Source organism: Schistocerca gregaria, chromosome 5 (assembly GCF_023897955.1).
Source record: "Schistocerca gregaria isolate iqSchGreg1 chromosome 5, iqSchGreg1.2, whole genome shotgun sequence".
In the NCBI taxonomy this organism is placed as follows: Eukaryota; Metazoa; Arthropoda; class Insecta; order Orthoptera; family Acrididae; genus Schistocerca; species Schistocerca gregaria.
In genome coordinates, this window is record NC_064924.1 from 545,607,680 (window position 1) to 545,635,663 (window position 27,984).

The 27,984-nt window shown below is 40.8% G+C and overlaps 1 protein-coding gene across 1 annotated transcript in view; it reads left to right on the forward strand.

The window, feature by feature from the left end:
- Positions 1–27,984, forward strand: part of LOC126272298 (cysteine desulfurase, mitochondrial-like) — a 112,191-nt gene that overhangs the window by 80,499 nt on the left and 3,708 nt on the right. Inside the window, exons 7-9 of the mRNA XM_049975063.1 lie at positions 19,304–19,461; positions 21,361–21,499; positions 21,886–22,108. Of these exons, the coding sequence (XP_049831020.1) occupies positions 19,304–19,461; positions 21,361–21,499; positions 21,886–22,108 (520 nt within the window). The remainder of the gene's footprint in view (positions 1–19,303; positions 19,462–21,360; positions 21,500–21,885; positions 22,109–27,984) is intronic.

Here is a 27,984-nt window from a genome sequence, read left to right on the forward strand (position 1 = left end):
GTGCATAAAAGAACCACAGTTGTGCCAAGCCCTCATGGTCTGTCCTTGCAAACATAAAAATTCGAAGACTCTGGAATTACGAAGAATAAAATACACCAACAAAAAAGAACAGCAACTGATGAGAGAAATTTAACTAACATTTTAGCCTTGCAAATACACGCTCCACTTGTCACTATAAGTAGCATCAATTTGAGTGGGCTCAGCCAAGATAGTGTTCTGCAACTATAGGATGATTATAAATTTCCAGTTTCAGAATGCTGTAAAAAAAGGACTACTGTTCAGAATGATGCCAAATTTGAGTGGAATATTATCTAAGAAGGGGAAAACTTTTTTTAAAAAACTTAATTTTCCTAATGGGTGGCACTGTGAACAGTGTAACAAATTGCTTTAACTACAAATGACAGATGAATTGCAGTATGATAGCTACGGTGTGAGCTGCCCATTAAGCCAACTGTAATGCACATTGTTCTTGACTGTAGCAATTTGGGAGTCAACATTTGTGGCACTGTTAGGTAAGCCTAAAAACCATGGAAAAGTTCTAAAATAATGAATGGGAAAAAATGGGTTTTTAATTGTCCCGAGACCAAAAACTGCATAGAAAGTACCAATAAAATTTGCTTTTAATTATCATGAGACGACTGTAAGACATATTCAACATGCTGTCCACCATTTTCTGCCACAAATTGAAATTGAGAAATAGCACGTTCTACAACAAACGGAATGTCTCAGGGGTCATGTTCAGAATGTGTTGCCCAATGTGTGCATTCAACTCAGCTATATTTGTAATGGGAGCAGTGAACACAGCATCCTTCAGATAGCACTGCAACCAGAAGTCACACGGATTAATGTGAGGTGGAGTGTGCGGCCAGGCTGCAGGGAATTGATGGCTGATTATTCTAGCATTTCCAGAATGCGTCTGCATCACCCTATCATATTGTTTACCAGTGACAGTACAGGTAACAGGACCAGCAGGAGGGGGAGATGTCCCCTAAAAAAATATGGCCTTATGATAAAAGATGCCATCAATCATCACAATGCAGAAAACTTTTCAGAATGAAGCAGTATCAATTGAAGTTCAATCAGATTGTCATTGACCATATTCTGCAATTCTGACAGGACATGTCCTTGGAGATGAAATGGGCTTCACGTGTCCACAGAATGTTTGATAGCCATTCATTGTCCACTTCCATGTGAGCAATAAATTTTAGATCAAGTGTTTTTTATTGGCTGGTCAGTATGAAGCAACTCCTGAATTTTATATGGATACCAGTGTGAAATGTTACGTAGAATTTACTGCACAGTGCTCAGAGCCATGTCCAAAGTTTGGGTTTTTTCACACACCGCTCAACCCCTCCTGAAATGCTGTGGCCGCATCTTCCACTGACAATGGATCAGTTGTTTTTATCCCTTTGCCACACTGAACTTCAAAAGAACCTATCTTTCCGAATTATCTCTAGACTGTTAGCAGACATCAGTTAGACACCTTTTTTCATACCCTTGAGTGTCCAGAACATATACCAAGCTACCTGCGTAGTCACCATTATTGTAAAAGGACTTTACCAGCAATGTGTGATCCTGCACCGAGACAGTCGTGCCAGGCATCTCAAGACACATACTGAGGAACAGTTGTGTCCTCCGAATATTTTATCGTGCATTTTCTGTCACTTACAGGGCTGTCTAGTGGCAAAATTTTCATCCCCCCCCCCCACACACACACACACATAATATTTTCCCCTTCTATATTATTCTATTCCAATTTGACATCATTCTGAGCAGGATTCTCTTTATACAGCATTTTGAAACTGGACCTTCAATTACAATGACACTGTTCCAATGCAATATAACCTTTCCACATTTCACTCCATCAACAGCTTCATTTCAGCAACTTGCAAAACTGATCACATTTCTCCGAATGGTGCACATGAAAGCTGCAAAGTGATGAGATGTTTCTATATAAGATTTTGTTTATGGGTGAATCATCGTTTACAAATCCAGGGGAAATCAGTCTTCACAGTATGCACTACTGGTCAGTTGAAAATCCATGCTACCTATGGTAAATTTATAAACAGTGACCTTGGTCTGTAAATGTGTGGTACATACTTTTCAAGAATCACTTGTTAATACAGGTCAGTTATTTGTAGGAGAATGGTTAGTAGCACTATCTTGTTGCTATCTGATAAAGTTCTACACACGTTGCGTGAGAGACGTCCTCTTCAAATTCTGTATAGAACACCGCAAAAAAAGTATGTAGTTTTATTAAAAACAAAACTGGTATCATAACCCAAAATTGGTATCTTAATCCAGCATCTAAAAATCTTAAAAATTACTTGCATACATCAGGAAATTAACGAAATTCTCTCTTTCAATGCAGCAAAAATCTTGCCTCGGTACATTTGCCTCTTCTGCATACATTATGGGTGACCTGACTTACGTCCCCCGCCCTGCATGTTGTTCCCAATCGTCCAAATTGCAAGCCAGCAGCATGGTAGGAGACTGTCAACTGATCCAGGAAACATTGTTTCATTGTACTCTTTTCATGGAGCTTGTCGTTTTGTGTCCATTGTGAATTTTCTTTTCCTTTTCCCACTCACCTACTGCTTTCTCATCATAGACTGTGACGCCAACTTGTTTTGGGTCATCCAGAAGAAACCTTTCTAGCATCCCAAACCTATTGTCTGATTCAGGTCCATATGTGATATATTCATGGTATGGGCTCATGGCCAAGACACCCTTTCCTCACTCCTCCACAACCTCAACACCTTCTCTCCCATTTCGTTCACTTGGTCCTCTGCAACCTAACATGCTACCTTTCTGGACATTGACCTCCACACCTCTGTCTGTACCAAGCCCACTAACGACCAACATTACCTGCTTTTTGACAGCAATCACCCTTTCTACAGCAAAAAATTGCTCACATAGAGCCTGTTCACCAGTAGATAACGTGTATGCAGTGTAAAGTATTCTCTTGCCCAGTATGCTAAAGGCCTGACAAATGTCACTGCAGACACATATTAGGCTAGTCTGCAAAGAAATTTCCTGTGCCATGTCCTCACACACCTCTAATCCTCACATCAACCCCAAGAATCAGCTGTACTGGAGCGATCCCATCATTACCCAATGGGCCGTATGAATAAAATGGAGAATATACTTTATACTCAGAAGTTCAGAGAAAGTTCTCTGGTTGACATGAATAAAGCGAGTCTGAGAATATACTTCACCTGAGTATGTTCTCAGTGTGGGTTGAAGGGTGGGGGAAGTTGCTCAAAGCAAAGAATATTCTCCAACTTCGTATGAATAAAACCAGAAAAGTTTCTCACAAGTGGAGAACATTCTCTGTTTTTGTGAGTGAGTTCCGTAGCATACTTCGAGCTGAGTAAGTTGTGCTGTGGTTAAGCATTACCGAGTGTTTTTAGTGAAAATTGCAGAATTTATGTTTCTTTAAAGGCAAAAAAAGATATACGTAGTATGAAGGAACCCAGAAGAAAGGAACTGTAGAAGTTCATATAGATTTAACAGTGAAAACATTTGGCTGGCAAATCACTTTCTTCCCGAAAATAACGAAAGAAGAGAAGGCTTCCTTTCGAATGAATATGTTTTTGCATTATTTAGCGGATCCAGGCTTTCAGATTGGCATAGGAGAAGAATTGGGAATACACCATACAACAGTATCTCTAACATTTGTTTATGTTCTGCAACACGTTAACAGAAAGCACCCTTGTGAAACTGATTTCTAAGGAATGTTAATGGATCCGATTTCTGAGAAATGTTAATGAACTAGGAAGCAGCCAAAGTTAAATGGCAGTTGAGATATAAGTTTCCATGTGCGGTAGGGGCCCTAGACTGTACTCACATAACTATAATGAAATCTTCTGCACATGGAGACAAATATGTTAATTGAAAGGGCTTATCACTCTTCACCTGCACATTTAGAGGTGAAAACAGTGAAATGTTTGAGTGTTGATGCTTCATGGCCTGGGTCTGTACATGATGCTAGGATATGGACAAACTCAGATGTGTACCATATATTGTGAGAGAACCAGTGCAATGCCTTAATTTTAGGAGATGAAGGATATGGTATTGCACCGTGGTTAATGACAACATTTCAAACCCCATGTGGGCCTGGGGGTTAGAATAGGCCCGAGGTATTCCATCCTGTTGTAAGAGGCGACTAAAAGGAGTCTCACACATTTTGACCTTTGTATGATGGTTCCCTGTCGGGATTGACCTCCATCTTTCTAAATTTTCCTGAAGAGCGAGCCAATTGGGGAAGGGCGCCTTACATGGTGTATCGTGTCCATCGTGCATTGCGATTTTTAGCCCACTTTCTCATTGTCGCATCTCAGTCCTGCTCACTCTCCATCTCTTGGGGCGGGGATACCTTCCTGGGTGCGTTTTCTACCAAGCAGTATGCAGTGTCGCTATCTGTGCCGACGATGACCATGCATTTCTTAGCATCTCACATCCAGCACTGTAGCCAGTCCGTTGTGGTGGGGCTGCCATGTACCCTGTTGGTTGTAGCCCCCAGGGATCCCTCTGCTGATGTCTGCGCTATTAACTCCCCACGTATGCAGTGGAGTAGATGCCCATCTCCCTGGGCATCGGAACTCCTGGCAATGGCCATCCTGCCGAGTGGCCCTTGCTGAGGCTGGGTGACGCCCATGTGGAGGGCCGCTGGTCGGAGTGGGGGGCATCAGGGCGAATGACACGCCATGAAGTGCGGTACGTCATCTCTTGCTGGTGGTATGCCACCAGCAGTCTATAAGTGGGCAAAGTCCAACTTCAGTGCTAAGAAATATAAACCCAAATCGTTCCCCTCTCTGGCCACACCATGGCAGGAATGCCACGCTAAGGATGGCAGTGAAGCTTTCTCGCCCCGGTATCTCGTATGTACGAGAGTTTATGGGGAATCTTTCAAATCCATGAAGCCTCAGTTTTTTGTGGAGCATTTGGAGAACAAGTTTGGGGAGGTGGAGGGCTTGTCCAAAATGCGCTCTGTATCAGTCTTGATAAAAACAGCATCCTCTGCTCAGTCACGGGCATTATTCGCGTGTGACAAGTTGGGGGATGTATCTGTTACCATCATGCTCCATAAGAGCTTAAATATGGTCCAGGGTACTATATTCCACAGGGACCTTCTTTTGCAGTCTGTTGACAAGCTGTACACCTATTTAATATGGCGTGGTGTTCTTTTCATCCGGCGCATCCATTGGGGTCCGAGGGATAATCAGGTTGCCACTGATGACTTCATCTTGGCCATCAAGGGTGACACATTGCTCGAGAAGGTCAAAGTGATGGTCTACCGCTGTGATGTCAAGCCATATGTCCCTCTCCCGATGCAGTGCTTTAAGTGCTGGAAGTTTGGCCATATGTCTTTCCTCTGTACTTCCAGCATCTCCTGTCGGGATTTTGGACATCCATCACATCCCAATACTCAATGTGCGCCGCCTCCCATCTGTGTCAACTGTGGAGAGCATCATTCATCTTGCTCGCCAGACTGCAGGATTTTACAGAAAGAGAGGAAGATCATGGAAAATAAGACCCTGGACAGACTTACCTACACTGAGGCTAAGAGGAAATAAGATGGCCTACATCCTGAGTCTATGACGTCCTCTTGTGCCGCCACTACAAGACCAGTTGTCACCTCATCGGTTCCTTGCATTTCCGTCACTCTCAGAACCAGAAGACTACACCTGCCCCCTTGACTGTGGGGGCATTTCCCTCCATGTTGCTCCCGCGCCACCTACTTCAGGAGCAACACCCGCCCCAACCATCGGGGATATCAGTCTCAATTTCTTAGCCCGAGAAGTGTAAGTCTTCTTTGGCTCTTCTCGCTAGAATGGGGTCACTTGGATTACTCCCTTCCCAGGTTTCTGCTAGTGGGAAGAGCCCAAAATCAACTGGTCGTAGGGCTCACCTTCAGTCCCGGAGACAGAATAAGTGAAGTCCTCCCAGTCAGGGGAACCCAAGGAGCAGCGAGCAAAATCCAAAAAGTAGGTCTCCAAGACCAAGGGAATTGCGGTGGCACCCACACCACCACTACCTACAAGCTCTAAGTTTGCAGATGAAATGGAGATTCTAGTATCTGCTGAGCACCTAGATCTTGCTGGACCCTAGATGCAGTGGTTATAGACTGCTCAGGCAAAACGTTTGTGGCAGCAGGTTACCCTGAAGCATAAACTGCCTCATTGAATGTTCCATGCCTTACCAGTCTCACATTCACATCATCCTCCAGTGGAATTGTGGCGATTTTTTCCACAACCTGGCTGAGCTATGGCAACTGTTAAGCTTCACACCTGCTTTCTGCATTGCCCTCCAGGAAACCTGGTTCCCGGCAATGTCGACCCCTGCTCTCCGTGGCTATAAAGGGGTACCACAGGAACTCTAGCGACTCTAATCGAGGAAGAGGTGGAGTTGGCGTTTATGTCAAAAACTCAGTCTGCAGTGAACATGTGCCCCTTCAAACTCCTCTTGAGGTTGTGGCTGTCAGAATAAGGATGACACAGGAAATAACTGTCTGCAATGTATATCTCCCTCCAGATGGTGCAGTACCCTGAATGTGTTAGCTGCACTGATTGATCAACTCCCTAAACCTTTCCTACTTTTGAGAGATATTAACACCCATAACCATTTGTGGGGTGGCATCATGCTTAGTGGGTGATGCAGAGATGCCTCTTAAATACTGTGGCTGCCACACATTTCATTGTGGCTCATTTTAGTTACTTGACCATTGATTTATCAATTTGCAGCCCAGGACGTCTCCCGTCTATCTACTGGAGAGCCCATGACGATCTATGTTGTAGTGACCACTTCCGCATCTTCCTGTCACCACCCCAGCATCAGGCCCACAGACTCCTGCCCAGATGGGCTTAAGCAAAGCAGACTGGGAAAATTCAACCACTGCAGTCACCGTTGTATCTCCCCCACATAGTAACATAGATGTGATGGTTGAACAGGTGACGATAACAATCGTTTCTGTGGCAGAAAACATGATCGCTTGCTCTTTAGGGTGACCCCGGCAACAGGCAGTCCTTTGGTGGTTGCTGGAAGTCGCTGAAACAATTAAGGAGCATTGTAAGTTCTACAGCATAATAAGGAGCACCCTCCCCTGGAGCACCTCATAGCCTTTAAAAGGCTCTGTTCGCCAACTTATCAAACAACGGAAGTAGGAGTGTTGAGAAAGATATGTCTCAACCATTGGGTGCCATACGTCACCTTCCCAAGTCTGGACAAAGATCAAACGTGTTTTCGGGTACCGGACCCCAATGGGTGTTCCCGGTGTTAACATAAATGGCATGTTATCTACCGATGCAAACGCAATTGCCGAGCACTTTGCTGAGTGCTATGCTCGAGCCTCTGTGTCAGAGTTTTACCCCGCCAGCCTTTCACACTCCCAAATGACGACTGGAAGGGAAACTCCTCTCGTTCATTGCATGCCACAGTAAATCCTGTAGTGCCCCATTTACAGAGTGGATCTTCTCAGTGCCCTTGCACTTTGCCCCAACACAGCTCCTGGGCCAGATTGGATCCACAGTCAGATGATTAAACATCTCTCATCTGACTACAAGCGACATCTCCTCGTCATCTTCAATCGGATCTGGTGCGATGGGGTTCTTTCCATCGCAATTGCGGGGGAGCACCATCACTCCGGTGATCATACCCGCTAAAATCCCGTTTGACATGGATAGCTAACGGTGCATCAGCCTCACCAACATTCTTTGTAAGCTGCTGGAATGTATGGTATGTCAGCGATTGGGTTGGGTCCTGGAGTCATGTGGTCTACTGGCTCCCATGTCAGGGCGGCTTCCGCCAGGGTCGCTGTACCGCTGATAATCTTGTATCCCTCAAGTCTGCCATCCAAACAGCCTTTTCGAGACGCCACACCTGGTTGCCGTCTTTTTTGATTTACGAAAAGTGTATGACACGACCTGGTGACATCATATCCTTCCACATTATACGAGTGGCGTCTTTGAGGCCTGCTCCCAATTTTTATCCATAATTTCCTGTCATTTCGTACTTTCTGTGTCCAAGTTGGCGCTTCCCATAGTTCCCCCTCACCATATCCAGGAGAACGGGGTCCCACAGGGCTCCGTATTGAGTGTGGCCATTAATGGTCTAGCAGCAGCCGTAGGGCCATCCGTCTCACCTCCTCTGTATGCATGTGATACTGCTCCACCAATACTGGTGTTGCTGAGCGGCGCCTTCAGGGAGCCATTCACAAGGCACATTCATTGGCTCTAGCCCACGGTTTCCCGTTTTCAGCTACAACGTCGTGTGTTATGCACTTCTGTCAGCATCGTACCATTCATCCAGGACCAGAACCTTATCTCAATGATGATCAACTCACTGTAGTGCAGACATATCGATTCTTAGGACCAGTTTTCGCTGCCTCATTGACTTGGCTTCCTCACCTTCATCAGCTTAAGCAGAAGTGCTACCAACATCTCAATGCCCTCCACTGCCAGAGTAGCAGCAACTGGGGGCAGATAACTCTATGCTGCTACAGCTCTACCGAGCCCTTGTTCAATCCTGCCTTGACTATGGGAGTCTGGTTTATGGTTCGGTGGTGCCCTCAGCATTGCATTTAGTTGACCCAGTGCACCACCGTGGTGTTCGCCTAGCGACAGAAACTTTTAGGACGAGTCCAGTGACCAGTGTCCTTGTGGAGGCCGGAGTCCCTCCATTGCAGGTTAGGCATACCCAGCTGCTCGCCAGTTACGTTGCACTCATTTGTAGTTCTCCTGTGCATCCGAATCACTGTCTCCTTTTCCCACCCTCGGTGCTTCATCTCCCACATCTGCGGCTCAGGTCAGGGGTTCCAGTTGCAGTTCGTGCCTGGTCCCTTCTTTCCAAACTTGAGTCCTTGCCTTTACCATCTATACTTGAGATCCATTCACGTACACCTCCATAGTGTACGTGTAGGCCCCGGCCCTCGCCTGGACCTTTTGCATTGCCCTAAGGACTCAGTTAACCCAGCGGCTCTTTGCTGCCACTTCCTCTTGATTCTTGACATGTACTGGGCCACGAAGTGGTTTACGCTGACGGCTTGATGGCTAATTGTCACATCGGCTTTGCGTATGTCGACGAAGGACATATTGAACAGCATTCCTTGCCTGATGGCTGCAGTGTTTTCACTGCTGAGCTGTGCTATTGAGCACATCCATTCATGCCGTGGACAGTCATTTCTTCTGTGTACTGACTGCTGTCAACAAGTGCTACCCTCCTCATCTTGTGGTAGTGACCATCCAGGAGTCCATATATGCTCTGGAACGGTCCGGTTGATCAGTGGTGTTTGTCTGGATCCCAGGTCACATTGGAACTTGCCGACAGGCTGGCCAAACAAGCTACACGGAAACTGCTTACGGAGATCGGCTTCTCTGCAACTGACTTGCATTCAATACTATGCCGCAAGGTTTTGCAGCTTTGGGAGACAGAATAGCATAACCTCAGCACTCACAACAAACTGCATGCCATTAAGGAGACCACAAATGTGTGGCAGTCCTCCATGCGGGCCTCTCACAGCGACTCTATTGTTCTTTGCCAGCTCCACATTGGCCACCCTTGGGTGACAGTCCGCAGCTCATGGTCCCGCAGTCGCATTCTCCCTTCCCGAGCATGGGGTCCCGGGTTTGATTCCCAGCGGGGTCAGGGTTTTTCACCTGCCTCGAGATGACTGGGTGTTTGTGTTGTCCTCATCATTTCATCATCATTCATGAAAGTGGCGAGATTGGGCTGAGAAAAAAAAGGTTGGTAATTTGCACGGTCGCTGATAACCGCGCAGTTGAGTGCCCTACAAACCAAACATCATCATCATCATCATCATCATCATCATCATCATCCTTGGGTGACACACAGCTACCTCCTGCACTGTGATGACCCACCTCAGTGACGGTGCGGCACCTGGCTGACAGTGGCCCGTATCTTGGTGAGCTGTCCTTCTTTAGCTGGCCTGTGACGGACTCTTCAGTTACCGGACTCATTGCCATTAATTTTAGCTGACAACTCCTCATCGGGTAATTTTGTTTTACATTTTATATGTGGCGGTGGGTTTTATCTTTATATATAAGTTTTAGCGAATGCTCTTTGTCCCTCTATGTTCTCCACTCTAATGTTTTAATGTGTTGCAGAGTGGCTGGCATTTCCTTTTTACTCTTGAGGTCGGCCAGCCACAATCATTTGCTGTCTTGTTTTTACGCCTTCTACCCCTTTCTTGCTTCTCTGTGTGGTTTTCTTTTCCTGTGTTGTCCATAGTAGTGTTGGTTGTCCTTCTGGCTTTTCCTTTCTCCTGTTATTGTGCTGATGTCTTCTTTCTTCTTTCCCTTGTGTAATTATTTTCATGGGAACAAGGGACTGATGTCCTCGCAGTTTTGCCCCCCCCCCCCCCCTCCACACACACACACCACTCTTTTAAACCAACCAAACAGCCGATTCAAAATCCCGAAACACCTGATGAGAGGGCGTGCAACTGACTTCACTCTAAGGAAAGGGTGATAATCAAATGGTGCTTTGGACAGGTAAAAAGGTGTTTCCCAGTTCTGCGAAATAAAATAAGGCTTGCCCAACCAAAAATCCCCAGTGTGATAATAGCCTGTTTTGTTTTGCACAGCATAGAAAAACACACAGGGGATTGAGGATTTTGAGGCACCTAGTGAGAATGACAACCACCTTCCAGTATTGGGAGAAGAGGAAGCAGCAAACATATGTGTATGTGGAACAATTAGAAGACGGGAAATTGTTAATGTAATACATCAGCTATAGTGTATGGGAGTCTGTCAAAACATTGCATAATTAAACCCAATGTATGTATTTTTTGTAATTACAATAATTTTTTCCTGGTGAAAATAAAAAAAACAGTGTTCTGATGTTACATAATAAAATGCAATTTAGTGTTTTTCGTAATTCTCTATCATCGATTTTACTTTCAACAAAAATTGTTTAACATGTAACAATTCAAACTGGAAAAGAATTTTCAGACACTATAGTAAATAAGTGCACAAACTGTCTAGCATACACCATTTGAAATAAGAACAAGTCACTCTTTTTGTTTTACTTTCCCAAAAATTGTTTCAAGGATGTGGTGAACCTATTTGCCGGACCCAACAGTAAATAAGTGCATAAATCTTTTAACTTTTCAAATTGGATTATGTTACTCATAGTGTTTCGTTGAAAAGAAATTTGTACTGAATAATTTATGTAAAAGGATATGGAATTTGGTAAATGAGGAATGTAAACGAACATTCACTTAAGAAAACATGTTTTTATTAATAAAAATCGGTGCTGTAATACGACATTACACAATTTGTTGTATTTAATTTTTTCTTCATGCATCAATTTCTGCTGCTTTCTCTTTAGTATATCTAAATGGTACAATAGTACCAGCATTTGCAGGTCTGAGTTGGAGAAATTCACCATCACATCAGTTTCCGTGTTCAATCTCTGCCATTTAAACACTCTCTCATGCCCCAAAACAGGTGATTGAGCAGGTATGACAACTTCGGGGCTTATCAGATCTGTATGGTCTGCTGCAACAGTTTGTGGTGGCTGCAAAATTGATTCTGGTTCGAAGAATGTGCAATCTCTGTCAGTTACCTCCAAACTCCCTGGGGAAGAGATGATAAAGGAAGAACCACATACTGCACAAGCTCCTAATAAAGATAAAACAAGTAATAGTAGTGTGTGGCACGTTTCAATTTTTAGTTAGTATATACACGAAGCAGGTTTATGCAGAAATGTGGGAGAGGTTTGTCCAATTTCATGCATGTACGCTGTGACACTTTCACAGAAAAGTGTTTAAATATTAGACGAATTTTATCAAACATTGTTTCATTTTCACACATTAAAAATGAGCATTTTTCTGATTTACAATTTCAAAAAATTAAGCACATTAAAAAAAACATGAATGGGACTTACCAGGAATTCTGTGGATAGTTGGTTGCACTCATCTCTGTCCAAAAACTTCAAAACAATCTGTTCCCAATTTTTTAGGGAGAACTTAATGTTGCCCATCTTATTTACATCCGTCTTAAACTTGATGCGTGATTTCATATTGTGCATTTCATAATCTGCCCGGCTGAACCTTGTCCATCACAAGGGCTTAGATTATCTATTAACATGTCCTATCCAAGATCCTTCTCACACTGCGTGAAGTGGTTTTGTGTCACCAAGCCAACATACACAACATTGTGGTCGATTCCTATGTCACTCCCACCAACCACCCCTTGTCACAGGTACCATATCCCTGGGGAAGACCCAAATGCAAGATCTTCCCATTCACCCACACAGCACATCCTACTCTATCCCTCTCACAGGCTTATCATGTCCTATCAGAGGCGGGGCAAGGCCACCTACGAAAGCAGCCATGTCATACACCAGCTCTGCTGCAGTCACTGCACAGTTTTTTACATGGACATAATCACAAATCAGCTGTCCACCAGAATGAATCACCACCACCAAACTGTGGCCAAGAACAAAATTGCCCACCCTGTGGTCTACATGTTGTTGAGCACAACAAGATCAAGTTCAGTGGTGCTACTAATACCGTGTTTACTCAAATCTAAGCCGCACTTTTTTTCCGGTTTTTGTAATCCAAAAAATCGCCTGCGGCTTAGAATCGAGTGCAAAGTAAGCGGAAGTTCCGAAAAATGTTGGTAGGTGCCGCTACAACTAACTTCTGCCGTCGAATATATGTAGCGCTACACAGGCATGGTTTGCAGGCACAAAGATAAATACTGGCGCCAAAACCTCTGAGTCAGTAAATAAATTTTAAAAAAAGGTGGAAGACGAGCTTTTTTTCTCTGCCCCGAGTTTCGACCACTGCACTTTCATACATTATCCAACGAAGTAAATACAAATTCCGTATTGTTCATCTTCGAATGTAGCAGCATTTCAATATACTATGAAAATCCAACTGGCAAGACTGTTTGGGATGTTTGTCAATATGGCCAACTGTATGTTTTGAATTTTTTCCTACCTGTGAGAAGAAATAGGAACTTTTATGAATTGTGGATCACATGCAGTATTCTCTTCACCATAAGAATAATACAAATATAAACATTTTGCCTTGTATTCTTTCGTGTTTGCTGCTATCTCTTTTAAATCCTGTCTGCCTACTAAACTACGAAACTAGTGTGAGACAACAGCAAACACGGAAGAATAGACATATCATGTCATGTTTATATTCGTATTATTCTCATATATGCATAATATATGCATAATAGTGATACAGTCAGAAATGAAGCAAGGCAATTGACAAGATTTTTAAATCTAAGATGACTAATTTCTGTGCAAAATGTAATGTACAAAAGAAGCATCTCTTCTATCATACACAGTCTATTATTTGGTTCTTGTTTATCATTATCAAAGAAAGCAGCAGTGTAAGTAACAACAAATAGCAATCTCTTGCCATTGTTTTGCTAATGAGACAGTTCCTCTCTCTTTTTTTTTTTTATCGTAAGCGGTGGTAGCGCGCTCAAAAGCAAGCCATGCTGTGAGCGGCGACAGGTCGTAAACACACATTATCAAAATGCGACAAACAATGCACGACACTGTACAATAACGCATTTTCAGCTTAGAGTGACGTAAATACCTATAACAAAGAGAACAGCACTTATTAGATCAAAGAAAAATAAGAAATCAATTCAAACCCGACTAATCGCGTGAAAAAGGAAGGGTACCCGTACAAATACGGACGGAGCGCCTGACGCATAGCAATGGCTACCTGGTAAAGGTTAACTGCTAAGCTTAAGAACCAAACTATTCCAGCTGTATCGTCATTCATTCGACCTTAATTGTGTCTCATATTACAGTGGACCAATTTTTTTTCGATTTGGAGGTGCGGCCTAAAACTTTTCTCTCCCTTGAATTTTGAGTCTCAAATTTCAGGTGCGGCTTAGATTCGGGAAATTTTTTTTTCCTTCATTTCGAGTCTCATTTTTCAGGTGCGGCTTATATTCGAGTAAATACGGTATTTTCTCCATATGTAAAATGAAAATTTGTTATGCCATTTATTTTTATAATAATTTTAATAGTAATTTTGAGTGTGGAGTTTGAAACTTCAAGCTACGGTGGTTACCAGTGCTGTGTGTCAAATGTTATTAACTCTTGTTTTGATAGGATCAGCCAGTGAGTTTTTTTGTTCCTAGTCCTGTCCCCATTCAACGTCAGTATGCCAAAACTGTGTTTTCTCTGTTTCTACCAATCTTTCCAAATGAAGGCATGAAAATTCAAAAGGCTGACAATTTTAATCAGATATTTTCCTCACTTTCTCATGCTCTAGTGTATTCTGATCTGTAGCCTGCGAGAAAGAATGTTCATTTTTGAAGTGGCTAACTTTCTTTGTACTTGAATGACTTTGAAGTAAGCAGTTTTACTTACTTCCAACTCTAGCCACTTCTGGCATATGATACCTAATGGTACTATAGCAATAAATATCCTACAAAGTGGCCTTATTTCACTTCGCCACTAACATAGAACTTGATTCTCATGTTGGAATTTTAAGCAGTAGTTTTAGCATTTGACACTGGTATTATTATTGTTGTTGTGGTATTCAGTCCTGAGATTGGTTTGATGCAGCTCTCCATGCTACTCTATCCTGTGCAAGCTTCTTCATCTTCCAATACCTACTGCAACCTACATCCTTCTGAATCTGCTTAGTGTAGTGATCTCTTGGTCTGCCTCTATGATTTTTACCCTCCACGCTGCCCTCCAATACGAAATTGGTGATCCCTTGATGCCTCAGAACATGTCCTACCAACCGATCCCTTCTTCTGGTCAAGCTGTGCCACAAACTTATCTTCTCCCCAATCCTATTCAATACCTCCTCATTAGTTATGTGATCTACCTATCTAATCTTCAGCATTCTTCTGTAGCACCACATTTCAAAAGCTTCTATTCTCTTCTTGTCCAAACTATTTATCGTCCACGATTCACTTCCATACATGGCTACACTCCATACAAATACTTTCAGAAATGACTTCCTGACACTTAAATCAATACTCGATGTTAACAAATTTCTCTTCTTCAGAAACGCTTTCCTTCCCATTGCCAGTCTACATTTTATATCCTCTCTACTTCGACCATCATCAGTTATTTTGCTCCCCAAATAGCAGAACTCCCTTACTACTTTAAGTGTCTCACTTCCTAATCTAATTTCCTCAGCATCACTGGTATTAGAGTTTGTCATTTCCTACCTTACTATCAGTTTTTTTTTCCTTTCTTCCCTGTGATGTACACTCCTTTAGTGTACTTACTTGAACACACATTATTTCCTCTGGAGACAAAATATGTAAACAGTGTGATGTATTAAATGGTAAATCTGTACCTTTGGGCCTGTGCTATAAATTGCTTCCTCTTTTTGTGGTGGAGCTATTTGGGATGATGGGATCCAGAAAACAAAACATAAAAAATGATTTATTGACGTCTTAAAGTAGCCTCTAGTTGACAGACACAATAAAACTAATCTGAATATGTATGACCTATCTTATTGACCAACCATCGTCTTATAGTCCTATAAACAAACTGACTCAGTGGGACCCTTCCCCCTCTCCCTCAAAACAGGCCACAGGGACAATGAGTAAGTTGCTCTTTGGAGAAAACTGGGAACGTAATGAGACATATGTTAATGGTAGGTTGATTATTTTCAAAAATGAAAAGTTTTCTCTATTTTGTGTGACACTCTTTAGTGGTAATTGAAAAAAATTTTGATAACAGGAAATTAACTGGAGTACCACTAATTAAAAGAAGCAGCCAAGGAAAGAAAGAGAAAAAGAAAAAAAAAAGTTTAAGTTATCACATGGCACAGATAAATTTACCACTAAGAGAGAGAAAATTAATAATTAAATATTTTGTTTAACTTGCTTTGATACTGTGGAGTGGACTGACTGCGCTCGTCGTTTGTTGGCCATATGCCGATCATTAATATTGTGCGTTATGCACAGAAGTGCTGCCTGGAAACTGTTACAGATCAGCTTAACAAATCTCAAGAGTGCACGAGCGGCTGTTACAAATCCGAGCATCAATGATGTTTGACAGTGGCTAGCAAATGATATTTTGGCAGCCTTGCAGTTCTCATAGCTGAAATACTGAAAAATTGGCAGGGAATGTTAATGGTGTTGAAATGAAACATTGGTCAACAATAACAGTTATTCATATATTGACAGTACTTTTATATGAATGAATAGTTAACACTGTATTAAAACTACTGATAGTCTTGGGAGAGCCAGCCCTGACAAAACTCTACTGTCTGGTGAGCAAGATGTATGACATGGGGGAAATACCCTCAAACTTCAAGAACAATATAATAATTCTAATCCCAAAGAAGCAAGTGTTGACAGGTGTGAAAAAGGTGTGAAAATAACCAAACTAACAGTTTAATAAGTCATGGCTGCAAAATACTGGCATTAATTCTTTACAGGCGAATGGAAAAATTGGTGGAAGCTGATGTAGGGGAAGATCAGTTTGGATTCTGTAGAAATTTTGGAACACACTACGCAATACTGACCCTATGACTTATCTTAGAAGATAGATTAAGAAAAGGCAAACCCATGTTTCTAGCATTTGTAGACTTAGAGAAAACTTTTGATAATGTTGACTGGACTACACTCTTTCAAATTCTGAAGGTGGTAAGGGTCAAGTACAGGGAGCGAAAGGCCATTGACAATGTGTACAGAAACCAGATGGCAGTTGTAAGAGAAGAGGGGCAAAAAAGGGAAGCAGTGGTTGGGAAGGGAGTGAGACAGGGTTGTAGCCTATCCCCGATGTTATTCAATCTGTATACTGAGCAAGCAGTAAAAGAAACAAAAGAATAATTTGGAGTAGGAATTAAAATCTACGGAGAAAAAATAAAAACTTTAAAGTTTGCCGATGACATTGTAATTCTCTCAGAACCAGCAAAGGACCTGGAAGAGCAGTTGAATGGAATGGACAGTGTCTTGAAAGGAGGCTATAAGATGAATATCAACAAAAGCAAAATGAGGATAATGGAATGTAGTCAAATTAAATCTGGTGATGCTGAGGGAATTAGATTAGGAAATGAGACACTTAAAGTAGTAGATGAGTTTTTCTATGTGGGGGAGCAAAATAACTAATGATGGTTGAAGTAGGGAGGGTATAAAATTTAGACTGGCAATGAAAATAAAAGTGTTTCTGAAGAAGAGAAATTTGTTAACATCAAGTATAGATTTAAGTGTCAGAAAGTCTTTCCTGAAAGTAGTTGTATGGAGTGTAGCCATGTATTGGTGTGGATGATAAATACTTCAGACAAGAAGAGAATAGAAGCTTTTGAAATTTAGTGCTACAGGAGAATGCTGAAGATTAGATGGGTAGATCACGTAAGTAATGTGGAGGTACTGAATAGAATTGGGGAGAAGAGGAATTAGTGGCACAACTTGACTAGAAGAAGGAATTGTTTGGTAGGACCTGCCCTGAGGCATCAAGGGATCACCACTTCAGTATTGGAGGGCAGTGTGAAGGGTAAAATTTGTAGAGGGAGACTAAGAGATGAATACACTAAGCAGATTCACAAGGATGTAGGTTTCAGTAGTTACTTGGAAATGAAGAAGCTTGCACAGGATAGCGTAGAATGGAGAGCTGCATCAAACCAGTCTCTGGACTGAAGACAACAACAACAGCACTCCTTGAAAATATTTTTCAAGTATAACTGTTTGATACAAAATCATTCGAGAGAGCAGTCGTTTCGAGAGAGAGAGAGAGAGAGAGAGAGAGAGAGAGAGAGAGAGAGAGAGAGAGAACTCATGTTTATATGCAAGCAGACAACTGAAGGCAACTTTACTGTAATTTTTCCTTAGTCTTTTTGTTCTGAAAGCCTCTTCAGTGGAAAAATGTTAAAGAGTCATGGCTGATCACATAAAATTTGATGATTAACGCCCTTTGCGCTGCATCTGATGCATTATTTGCCAATTAAAAAATACAGTTGCTCTTTCACATTTACGAATTAATTACAGTTTTACATTGTAAGGCAATACATGGAATTAATACTACAATACAGTGTTTCTTATCTAGGTTTACATAAATTATTTTAGTTTTTGGGCTTAAATTTATTTACACATAAAAAGAAACATTTCGTGGCCAAATACAATTCTACAGGCCATTGTAAAGTACCAGCACATGTGTCACACAATAGACTGAAGAACAGCTGTAAATGAAGCAGTGTCAGTTGAAAGTATTTGGACTTATATGAAGCTGCTGTTTCCTATTAATGCCCTCAGACTTAAATGAGAAGAGGTGAGTTCAGTTCTAGGTTAATATGATGTACAACTCCATTCTTAAACTGTTCTGAAACCTTTTCAGAGCACTGCTTACAATTTTACAGTTCTCAGTAGTAATGCTGAATCGACAACACATCCTGACAGACATACTATTACTTATTATTTATCTGATATGGCAGGAAAATTTTATCTCTCTCAGGAACGGAGATCAAAACCGCATCACTTGAATCTTTGGCATTATAGAAACTTCTTAAAAATAAAAACCCAACCTTGGAATGAATTGTGGATGGGATGAGTGTTGTTGAGGGGGGAAAAGTAAGGAAACATGACACTGGCAGCTTATTAAACCCTGATCTTCTTTCTTCCTTGTTGAAACTTATGGAAATTATGGGAAAGATGCCTACAAATTAGCTTCGTCATGCACATGCCAGCACACATTAGCATTCTCCCCCCCCCCCCCCCCCTCCCCCACACACACACAGACACACAGGATGACATTTTTGAAATTTGCACTTAGCTTAAAATCCTGTGTACTTAGTAATCTCTTCCCGGAGAGTAATTACCATTTCTGACATTTCCCTCCCTTGACTACTACCCAGCATTAAGACCTTGGTCTTCCCAAAAGTTTCCTTTCTATTCTTAAATTGCATCTTATGTGCTGTACTACCACACTGCTTCAAGAGTTCTTGGATTATCTGAATGCTTTTATCCATGGTCTCCAAAGCATTGTAACTATTGGAGACAGCTAGAATGAAACAGTCAGGCCTGCAATGTTTCCAGGTTGTTTTCACTGATTTGGAAGGGTTGAATATAAACCAGGCTTCTGATCTATTCCTAACAGTACTGCTGCAATTTAAAAAACTAACTCGTACTGCATTACTGCCAAACTGGTTTAGAGTTTCAATGAGAGTTTAGGGACATGCAAGACAGGTACACAATAGTATATATTTCGTTTTTGGATTCTGCAACTACATGCTCTGGATCATAGCGATTATTTAAATATCATGTTTGTAAATGAATTAGACTTAGTTCTACTCTTTACAAAATAATCATTCAGTTTTTGTTTTACTTTTGGGTTCCAGGTATAGGTGCTCTGTACATTCGTCGTCGACCAAGAGTGCGAATAGAACCTTTACAGAGTGGAGGTGGTCAAGAACGGGGCATACGCAGTGGCACTGTTCCTGCTCCATTAGCTGTGGGTCTTGGTGCAGCTTGTGAAGTTGCCATGAGGGAAATGGATGTAATTATATTACATGCTGCTAATACAGACTAATACATGCACAATAAATTTTGCAGCAGTTTATTTAAAGTAAAAGTGTACAATGTAATTCTGTTGTCTCAGTAAGAGTGTAACAGGCAAAGAAACATGTAAGTTTATCACTTACGTCACTCTACCACACAGCAATTAATCTATAATATGAAAAGGTACTCATCAAGTAGTGGCAGGAGAAATCACATAAAAGAAGTGGAAACATCTGATCTTTCAGACCACTAGATCCTCCTCCTGACAGAAGTAGTGTTGGAGGGGAAGGAAGAGGGATGGAGGACGAGGACTGATGACATTTGGCAAATGGAAATCATTAAAAGTTACCCAGAACCCCAGGTCTGGGGAGACTTACTGGACAGGAAAAGAGGAAAAGATACATTATGGTGCGTGCACTGGATGAGATTTGAAAACCTGAGAACTAATGGGTGTAAGATAGGGTAGTTAGCAAGTTGGAGTTCAGTGAAGAAACTTTATTAAGTAATCATTAAGTGTGTAAAGCTGAGTGCATTGTACATGGGAGTAGATGAGGGAATGGGGAAAAGTAGAGGAAAATAAAAATGAGGGTATAAAAATACTTGTTACTGAAAGCAAATTCTGAGACCACAGAAATAAACATAAAGTTAGGCCAGGTGGGAGGTAAGAACCAAGCACATGTTGTATAGCCAGTTCCCAGATGTGGAATTCTGAGAAACCGGTGCCAGGAGGGAGAATCCAAATGTCACATGTGGCGAAACAGAAACCGAAGTAACAACTGTCATGCTGTAGTGCATACACTGCAATGGGTTATTGTGGGTTGCCAGTATATATCATCTTTTTATGCCTATTCATCCTAACTTATAACTTGGTGGTTTTTATACCAATGTAGAAGGCTGATTGAAACTGCTGATATTTGTAGGCTGAGATGGAAACATTCAACCCGAGGAATCAATCTTTAACAGTAGCATACAGATTATTCTCATTTGTCCTGTATACACTAAATGAAATAATGCCAAGTGACATTTGTTGCACCTCCAGCTTGTGGAGTGTGGTGTGTAAGAGCACTGAGACACCAAAAGAGAAGATACATACATATGTGCTGAAGGAATTTTACACTCTGCTCAAAAGATACAGTTACAGAAAATGAGTGGAAAACAGGAACAGATTAACAACCAGAAATGAAATTCAAGGGGAATATTGTATTGAGCAATTTATAATTAACAGTCCAAATTGAAAGTGTTGAAAGTAATAAATTAACAAAATGTAAATATACATGAAGAGAAGGAATTTTCAGGAAATATTCAGAAATTAATATTTCTGAAATGAAGAGGCTGAAGTGATTGATTGGTGGTGTTGGTGGTAGTAACAAAAAGGAAAACAATTTAAAAATATTTGTATACATGTTTTTAAAGGTAAAAGATCACACTGATGTACGCACAGAGAAAACTTAATGCATAATTTAAATAGAAAATGGCACAGGAAGTTTGTGGAGAGGAATGTAAGACAAATAATCTAGTACAAATTAAGACCAGATCATGATGGGTACCTATTGGCAGTCCCCCCCCCCCCTCCCCCCGCCTCATCCTATCTCACTCCACACAACTTGTGTCTCCACAATGCTCTGTCTCACCCCCCCCCCCCCCTCTCCACACTTTCCCCCTGCCCCTCTCCAACACTGCCCCTCACCCTACCCCCAACCACCTCTCTCCCCAATCTGGGCCTCCTGTCTTTCACACCCCTGGTGCACAATATTTTGGTCTAATTTTTCTCTTTTAGTGTGTTTTGGTTTGGCCATCATTTCTGGTGTGGTGTGTGCTTAGTCACTATTAGTTCTGTTTGCCTTGTGTACTTGTTGATCTTAGAATGATTTATGTTGTTGGTTGGCTATGTTTCCAGTATGACCACAAATGGATCACGATGTTATCACAACGTCTGTTGGACAAAATTTTTAATAATCTGACCCATGTTGTTCGGAATGGGGATCCTGTCAGTTCTTATCCTGGATGTGTTAACTTGTCATTTGCTTATGTTGAAGGTATGCAAAATAAACCATTTAATGTTATTTATAAAATTTATTGGTTAATAAAAAAGGTTTCCAAATTATCTGTCATACCCTTGGGAAATTACTTTTACTATGTTCTATGAGTGAAGTTTGATCTTACAGTTTATTAACTTTGAATTCATTCTTTAAATTATGTTTTCCTTGAAGGCATATGCTGACTGTTCACTATTGGATTGACATTGATTGATGAGCATTTAATTGTGTCTTTGGGGAGTTTGGACAGCCTACATTGTGTGCTTGAATCAGTAAAATAATTATGATGATGATGATGATGATGATGATGATGATGATGATGATGATGATGATGATGATGATAATTTACATGATTTTTAATGTGTGTTTATTTATTTATATTTAAGGAGAGTCGCTGTTAATGGCTCTGAAAGATGTTGCACTGTCTAGTGGTAGTGCGTGTACGTCAGCCTCCCTTGAACCATCCTATGTCTTGCGTGCCATTGGTACAGATGAAGATCTGGCTCACTCATCCATTCGATTTGGCTTTGGCCGTTTTACATCAGTGGAAGAGACTGATTATACAGCAGACCTAACAATTAAACATGTTACCAGATTACGGGAGATGAGGTATCCAATTTTCATTGAGAAAATTTGTTTGTCTTGTTCTAACTTTGTGATTTATAACATTACAATACATTTATAAAGGAAACTTTGTGATATGAAAAATCAAACATAACTGTAATGTTAAGTGTGTTGCTATGCACTATATCGTATGCACACCATAAAGTGCCAAATATCGTAGGACAGCAGTATGGAAACAACAAATTGGTATCACATTATAGGTGCACACAGTATTATCATTTTCTAATAGTGCCTTTAAATACAAAAATTATTTACATTGTGATACAAATCATTACTAGCCACCCAAGATCCCAAACCTCTTAGTTCAGACTCATTCCATGATCTGAAGACATTTCAGAAAGATTCTGTACTTAGTCCTCCATACTGTTAACACTTTTAAAAATCTGTTTAACTGTTCCTCTTTAGAGCAACATCAGCTCTGACAGTTCCATAAAAATCTCTGTCCTCATCCTACTCATCGGTCACCTATGATACCTTCGCTTCAGTAACTACCATCCTATCACATTAAAATATCAGTCTTCTAAATTCTTTCTTACCTTGGATGGCACATCTTCAGTGAACTGAACTTCAGCATCTACAAGGGCTTAAATTGCCTCTTGTCACACCCAGAAATGAAGGATATCTTCCCTAAAATCATGTCACATTATCCACAGGGTTACTCTAACAACAAGCATTCCTATGAAACATGCTGGTCCAGCCCCACAGTATTCCTATTTCCTATCACCATTATTTCTTAATTGCATTCTAAGTGAGAACTCTTCCTCCAACATACAGTTGATCCTTTAATCCCAATGGCATTGCCCTTAACCCACTTTCTCCCCATGTCAGTTCCTTTCTCCGTCCTTTACCAAATTAGCCGAGAGTTGGCAAGTTGTATTTATCAGCAACAACTGTAGATGGCAGTGATGTCACATCAGAAACATTGTCTTGCCATTTGCCACTGTGTACTACTATGGACTAGTGGATACGATGTCAAACTTGGACAACTGCATCTTGCCAGATTAGCAGATTTAATTTTCCATGACACTGACACACAATAAATATGAGAGACAGCAGAAATAATATTCCTTTTTGAACTTTTTATATTTGTACAGCAGTCTTAATGAAAAGATATTTTAGAAATGAGTTTTAATGGGGACTAACTGGCAGACAAATCTGTGCAAACACTTCCTTCTTGAACATCATGAGAAATATAATGGTTCATCAACAGAATTAAAAGAGTAAAGGCAGTTTTACAGATTGAACACTAATAAGAGGAAGACCAAGCTTATGATTAAAATGCCTCAGTCGTTGTTCTAAATGAGATAAGTAACAGAGAGTACTTCCATTCTTGGTTCAACCTTAAGTGGTACAAGAAACTGAAAAGACATAGAAATACATTGCTATAGAATGTATTGGCTCAGACAGCCTCCTTCAATTTGACAGAAATGGTCAATGAAATATTACAAACATTGTTGTTATTAATTATTATTATTATCAACAATTATTTTCATAATTGTTGTCAACAATAATAATTTCACTGTTCAGTCAAGAGCTTCTCCAGATTTCTCCTTGCAATACAGTCTTTAACCATAAGTCTCTATGTTACTCTTGCATGTTTCCTATCACCAACACACATTCCATTAGGTTGTGGAATCCAGTAGGTAACGTCATTGGTCCAGATAATTTCATTGGTAACAGCCATTTGTTTGGGTGAATGTCTTGTTGACATTCATTTCAGTTGGACGCTCAATGGACTGCAGTTGTTGAGTGGTTTTTCTGTCTCTTTCTCACCATGAAAACATGTAGTACGAACTCATTGTAGACTTTCTATTTCAGATGCATCACATGATGAGATTTGAAGACTCTAGCTAGTTCATCAAAAGCATTGCAGGGCATTTTTACCTCTGATTTGCTTTCTTTAACTGTCTATCCAGTTTGCTTTCTTTAAGTACCTTAAGTACAAAAACTCACAAATTGGCTATGTGGCTATTTGCCATTTTTACAATTTTTATTTTAGGGTGTTTATAATAAAGGGCACCCATAATAAAGTTCCAGTTTCAAAACACTCTAGAAAGAGAATCACTGCTCAGAACAAATGTCAGATTTGAACAGCATATTACTGATGCAGGGGGGAGTGTTGTGGGAGGAAAAATAAAGAAAATTTGATACTTATATGGGGCTGTAAGCATTAAAATATACACACCAATAGATGTGTGGGACGTGGCTGTTTCTCAGTTTGTGTCAGAGATGCCTAACATGACTGTCTGCAAGGAGGGTCGCACACTGCTGGTGAAGCTCTTTTACAGGAATGGTGACTGTGCGGCAGGAGCCATGCAGAAGTTTCGGACACCTAAGGGTATGAGAAAAGGCATTGGTCTGATGTCTGCCAAGAGTCTGGAGAAAATGATTACAAAATTCGGAAAGACAGATTCTTTTGAAGCACAATGTGGCAGTGGGAGGAAAGCAATTGATCCGACATCTGTCAAAGGTATGGCCACAGCAGTACAGCAGGGGTCGAGCAGTAGTGTGCAAACATACAGCTCATGGTGAAGTGCCTGAATGTAGGGCCTGCCTGCAAGTGCAGGGCATAAAATCAGATGAAACATCCACCATTCCTATCCATAAAAAATCACCCATGTTCAGGAGTTGCTTCCTGTTGACCTGTCTGCAAGACAAATGTTTGCTCTGGAATTTCTTGCTCACATGGATATGGACAGTGAATGGTCATGGAACATTTTCTAGACATAAAAAGCCCAGTTCCATCTCCAAGGGCAAATAATACACAGAATTGCAGAATAAGGGCAATGGGGAATCTGCACTCACGGTGTGTGTGCATCCTCAAGGCAGCCGACGATCCATGGAAAAATGTTCACATCCGAGCATGTATTTCCTCTCGTGAAGTTGCTGCAATTGCTGTCCCTTATTAAAGACATATGTTGTCCCTTGATATGGCTCACCACATGCAATTAAAAATATCAACTCTACTCAATACCTGTACCTGAAGATTTGATACTTTTCGTTTGCAATGCAAGTATCATTTGTCAGTAAGAAGATGCAGTGATACACTTCACTATTCTAGAGTGGTATGTATCACTGCATAGTTGTCATCTCATTGTATTTCTTTATTAAAGAGTGAGTGTTCCATTATTGAATAAGAGACATGAAAATTTGAGTCCTTCAGAGGTGTGGTGATGACTCCAATAAAGCATTCCTTGTTTGAAGATTATTTTTTATTTACTGTCCTCGTCCAGCTTGTCAGTCTCAACTCATGAATTATAGTTGATGCTTCTGAGAGTGGGCAAGCAGTAAACAAAGACAAATTTTATGTTTTGACTAGAGAAAACGTGTTTGTCAATTTCAGCAGTGTCCATTGCAATCTTTATCTACCACAGCTATGTTTTAATGCCACCATCCTTCATAATAATGTGTCACCTATATTATTGGGCCTCATGTTTGGTGGAAGGCTTAAATACTAACTTCATTAGATGAACATCAAAATAAGAAAGTTGAATGCTTTAATATGTCCAAAGTGTCTCAATGAAAAAATCGGAAAGTCTTACAGATTATGAATGCTACAGTTTTTCAGTGTCTGTCTAGTCCTAGTTGGATTTTTGTGTGTCATGTGTAGACCAGCTTGAGTATCAGAATTTACCATAGGGGCTTGTAAGACAATCCTTATTTTTATTCTCTGAAACTAATCTAGTGAAGCCCTTCAAATGAATATTCATCAGTCACATGGTAGCCAGATGAGTATTGGGGTCTGAGGTAAAAAAACTGTTGATGGAGGACACTAGTAACCATCAAGGTTCGTTTCTGGTAGAATATTTAAGCACCAGGAGTTTTCACTTAAGTGGAATGAGGGCTTCCAGTAAGGGCCATTTTGCTGTTTTCCAAGATGAAGTTTTATGATTTATCACTATCAAAATTTGTAGGTTTTGCTACAGACATACATGATGTTCACTGCTCTCAAACAAGTTAGATGTGACTACATAATAAACTATAATAAACTATTTTGTCTGCTACAATTTGCAGTGTTCTTCACTTTATCCAATGAATGCACACTGAAGAGGAGCTACTCTAGAATATTCAGGCCACCCTATTATCCCTCCGTCACCTGTGTGAAATTGTATATTCTGCTGAGTACTGTGACACTTTCACACTAACTATTGCCACCTAGAATAACTCTGAAAGTATGATAGTAGCTGAAAAGTTTGTGAGACAAATGTTGTCATAGGACAACGGGGGCCATGATATGACGTTGGTTTTTTGTTGATAGGTGGGGCGCATCAGAGATATGAAGGTCAACTTTGTTTTTGTAAATGGGATGCTATAGTTTGGTACTTACTTTCTTATAGCAGCTATCGAGACGAATACAATGATATGTAACAGTAAGGTCTTTGAAGGTCAGCGAAGGTCAATTAGGTGGCATCCATTTACAGAAGGTGTTCGAAGTGAAGACCATTGGTATCAATGCAGTGCTGCAATCTTGGTATCATGGATCGAGTGGTATTCCTGATCACTTCGGCACTTATCGAAGCACATGCTCTGACAATTCTCTCTCTTATATTGTGCACGTAGTAAATATTCATCGAATGCGGTGAATACATCTAATGTGCCATTTACATGTAAACACAATTTGACAGTTTTGCAATACAACATTAATAGGAACGATAAGACTAGTATCGTCGAATCAACTGAATATGAATGATGTATTCTGTCAAAGAACAAGTCAGTGTGCTTCTCATTTACGGAGAATGGCAACGAAATTCGGTGAGAGCTAGAGACCTATACACTGAACGATATCCTCAAAGTACTCACCCTAAATGTTGTACATTTAAATATGTGTATGATAAATTGAGAACAGCTGGATCTTTAATGCATTGGAAACATGTCTGACAAAGGAAATTTAGTAATGAGGAAATGGAAATTGGTACTCTCGGCACTATAGTTCGAGATCCTTGTGTTAGTTCCCATCAAATTGCAAGGGAATCTGGCATGAGCCAGAGTAGTGTTGTTTGTGTTCTGCATTGGTATAAATATCATCCTTACCATATCAGTCTCCACCAAGAGTTAACTGGTACAGATTGTATGCGTCACATTCAGTTCTGCCGATGGGCTCAACTTCAGATTCAGAGGGGTGACGCATTTATTAATTTTATTTTATTTACTGATTAGGCTACATTCATGAACCATGGAAATGTTAATTTGCATAACATGCATTATTGAGCAACTGAAAATCAGCATTGGCTGTGACAAGTTGCACACCAAAAACTGTGTTCGATGAATGTATGGTATGGGATTCTGGAGGACAGAATCGTAGGCCCCTATTTCATTGAAGGAAATCTTAATGGTAGGTAGTACACCACATTCTTGCAAGAAACATTAGGTCTGTTATTGGAAGAAATACCTTTAGGAACAAGGGACAGAATGTGGTATCAACACGATGGGTGTCTGTCTCTGCATCTCATTTCTAACCATCTGCGAAAAATGTACCAATTCCCAAATCGTTGGATTGGATGCAGAGGAGATGAGTCATGGCCGGCTCATTCACCAGACTTGATGCTTCTAGATTTTTTCTTGTGGGGGATTCGTAAAAGACATTATTTATAAAGATGTTCCAACTACACCTGAAGATAGCTGAGAGAGAATTGTCAGAGCATGTGCTTCAATAAGTGCCGATGTGATAAGGAATACCACTCTATCCATGGTGATAAGATTGCAGCACTGCATTGATACCAATGGTCATCACTTCGAACACCTTCTCTAAATGGACGTTCATGTCACATTTGTGACCTTTGTTGACCTTCAAAGACCTTACTGTTATGCATCATTGGATTCATCTAGATAGCTGCTATCAGAAAATAAGTACCAAATTATAG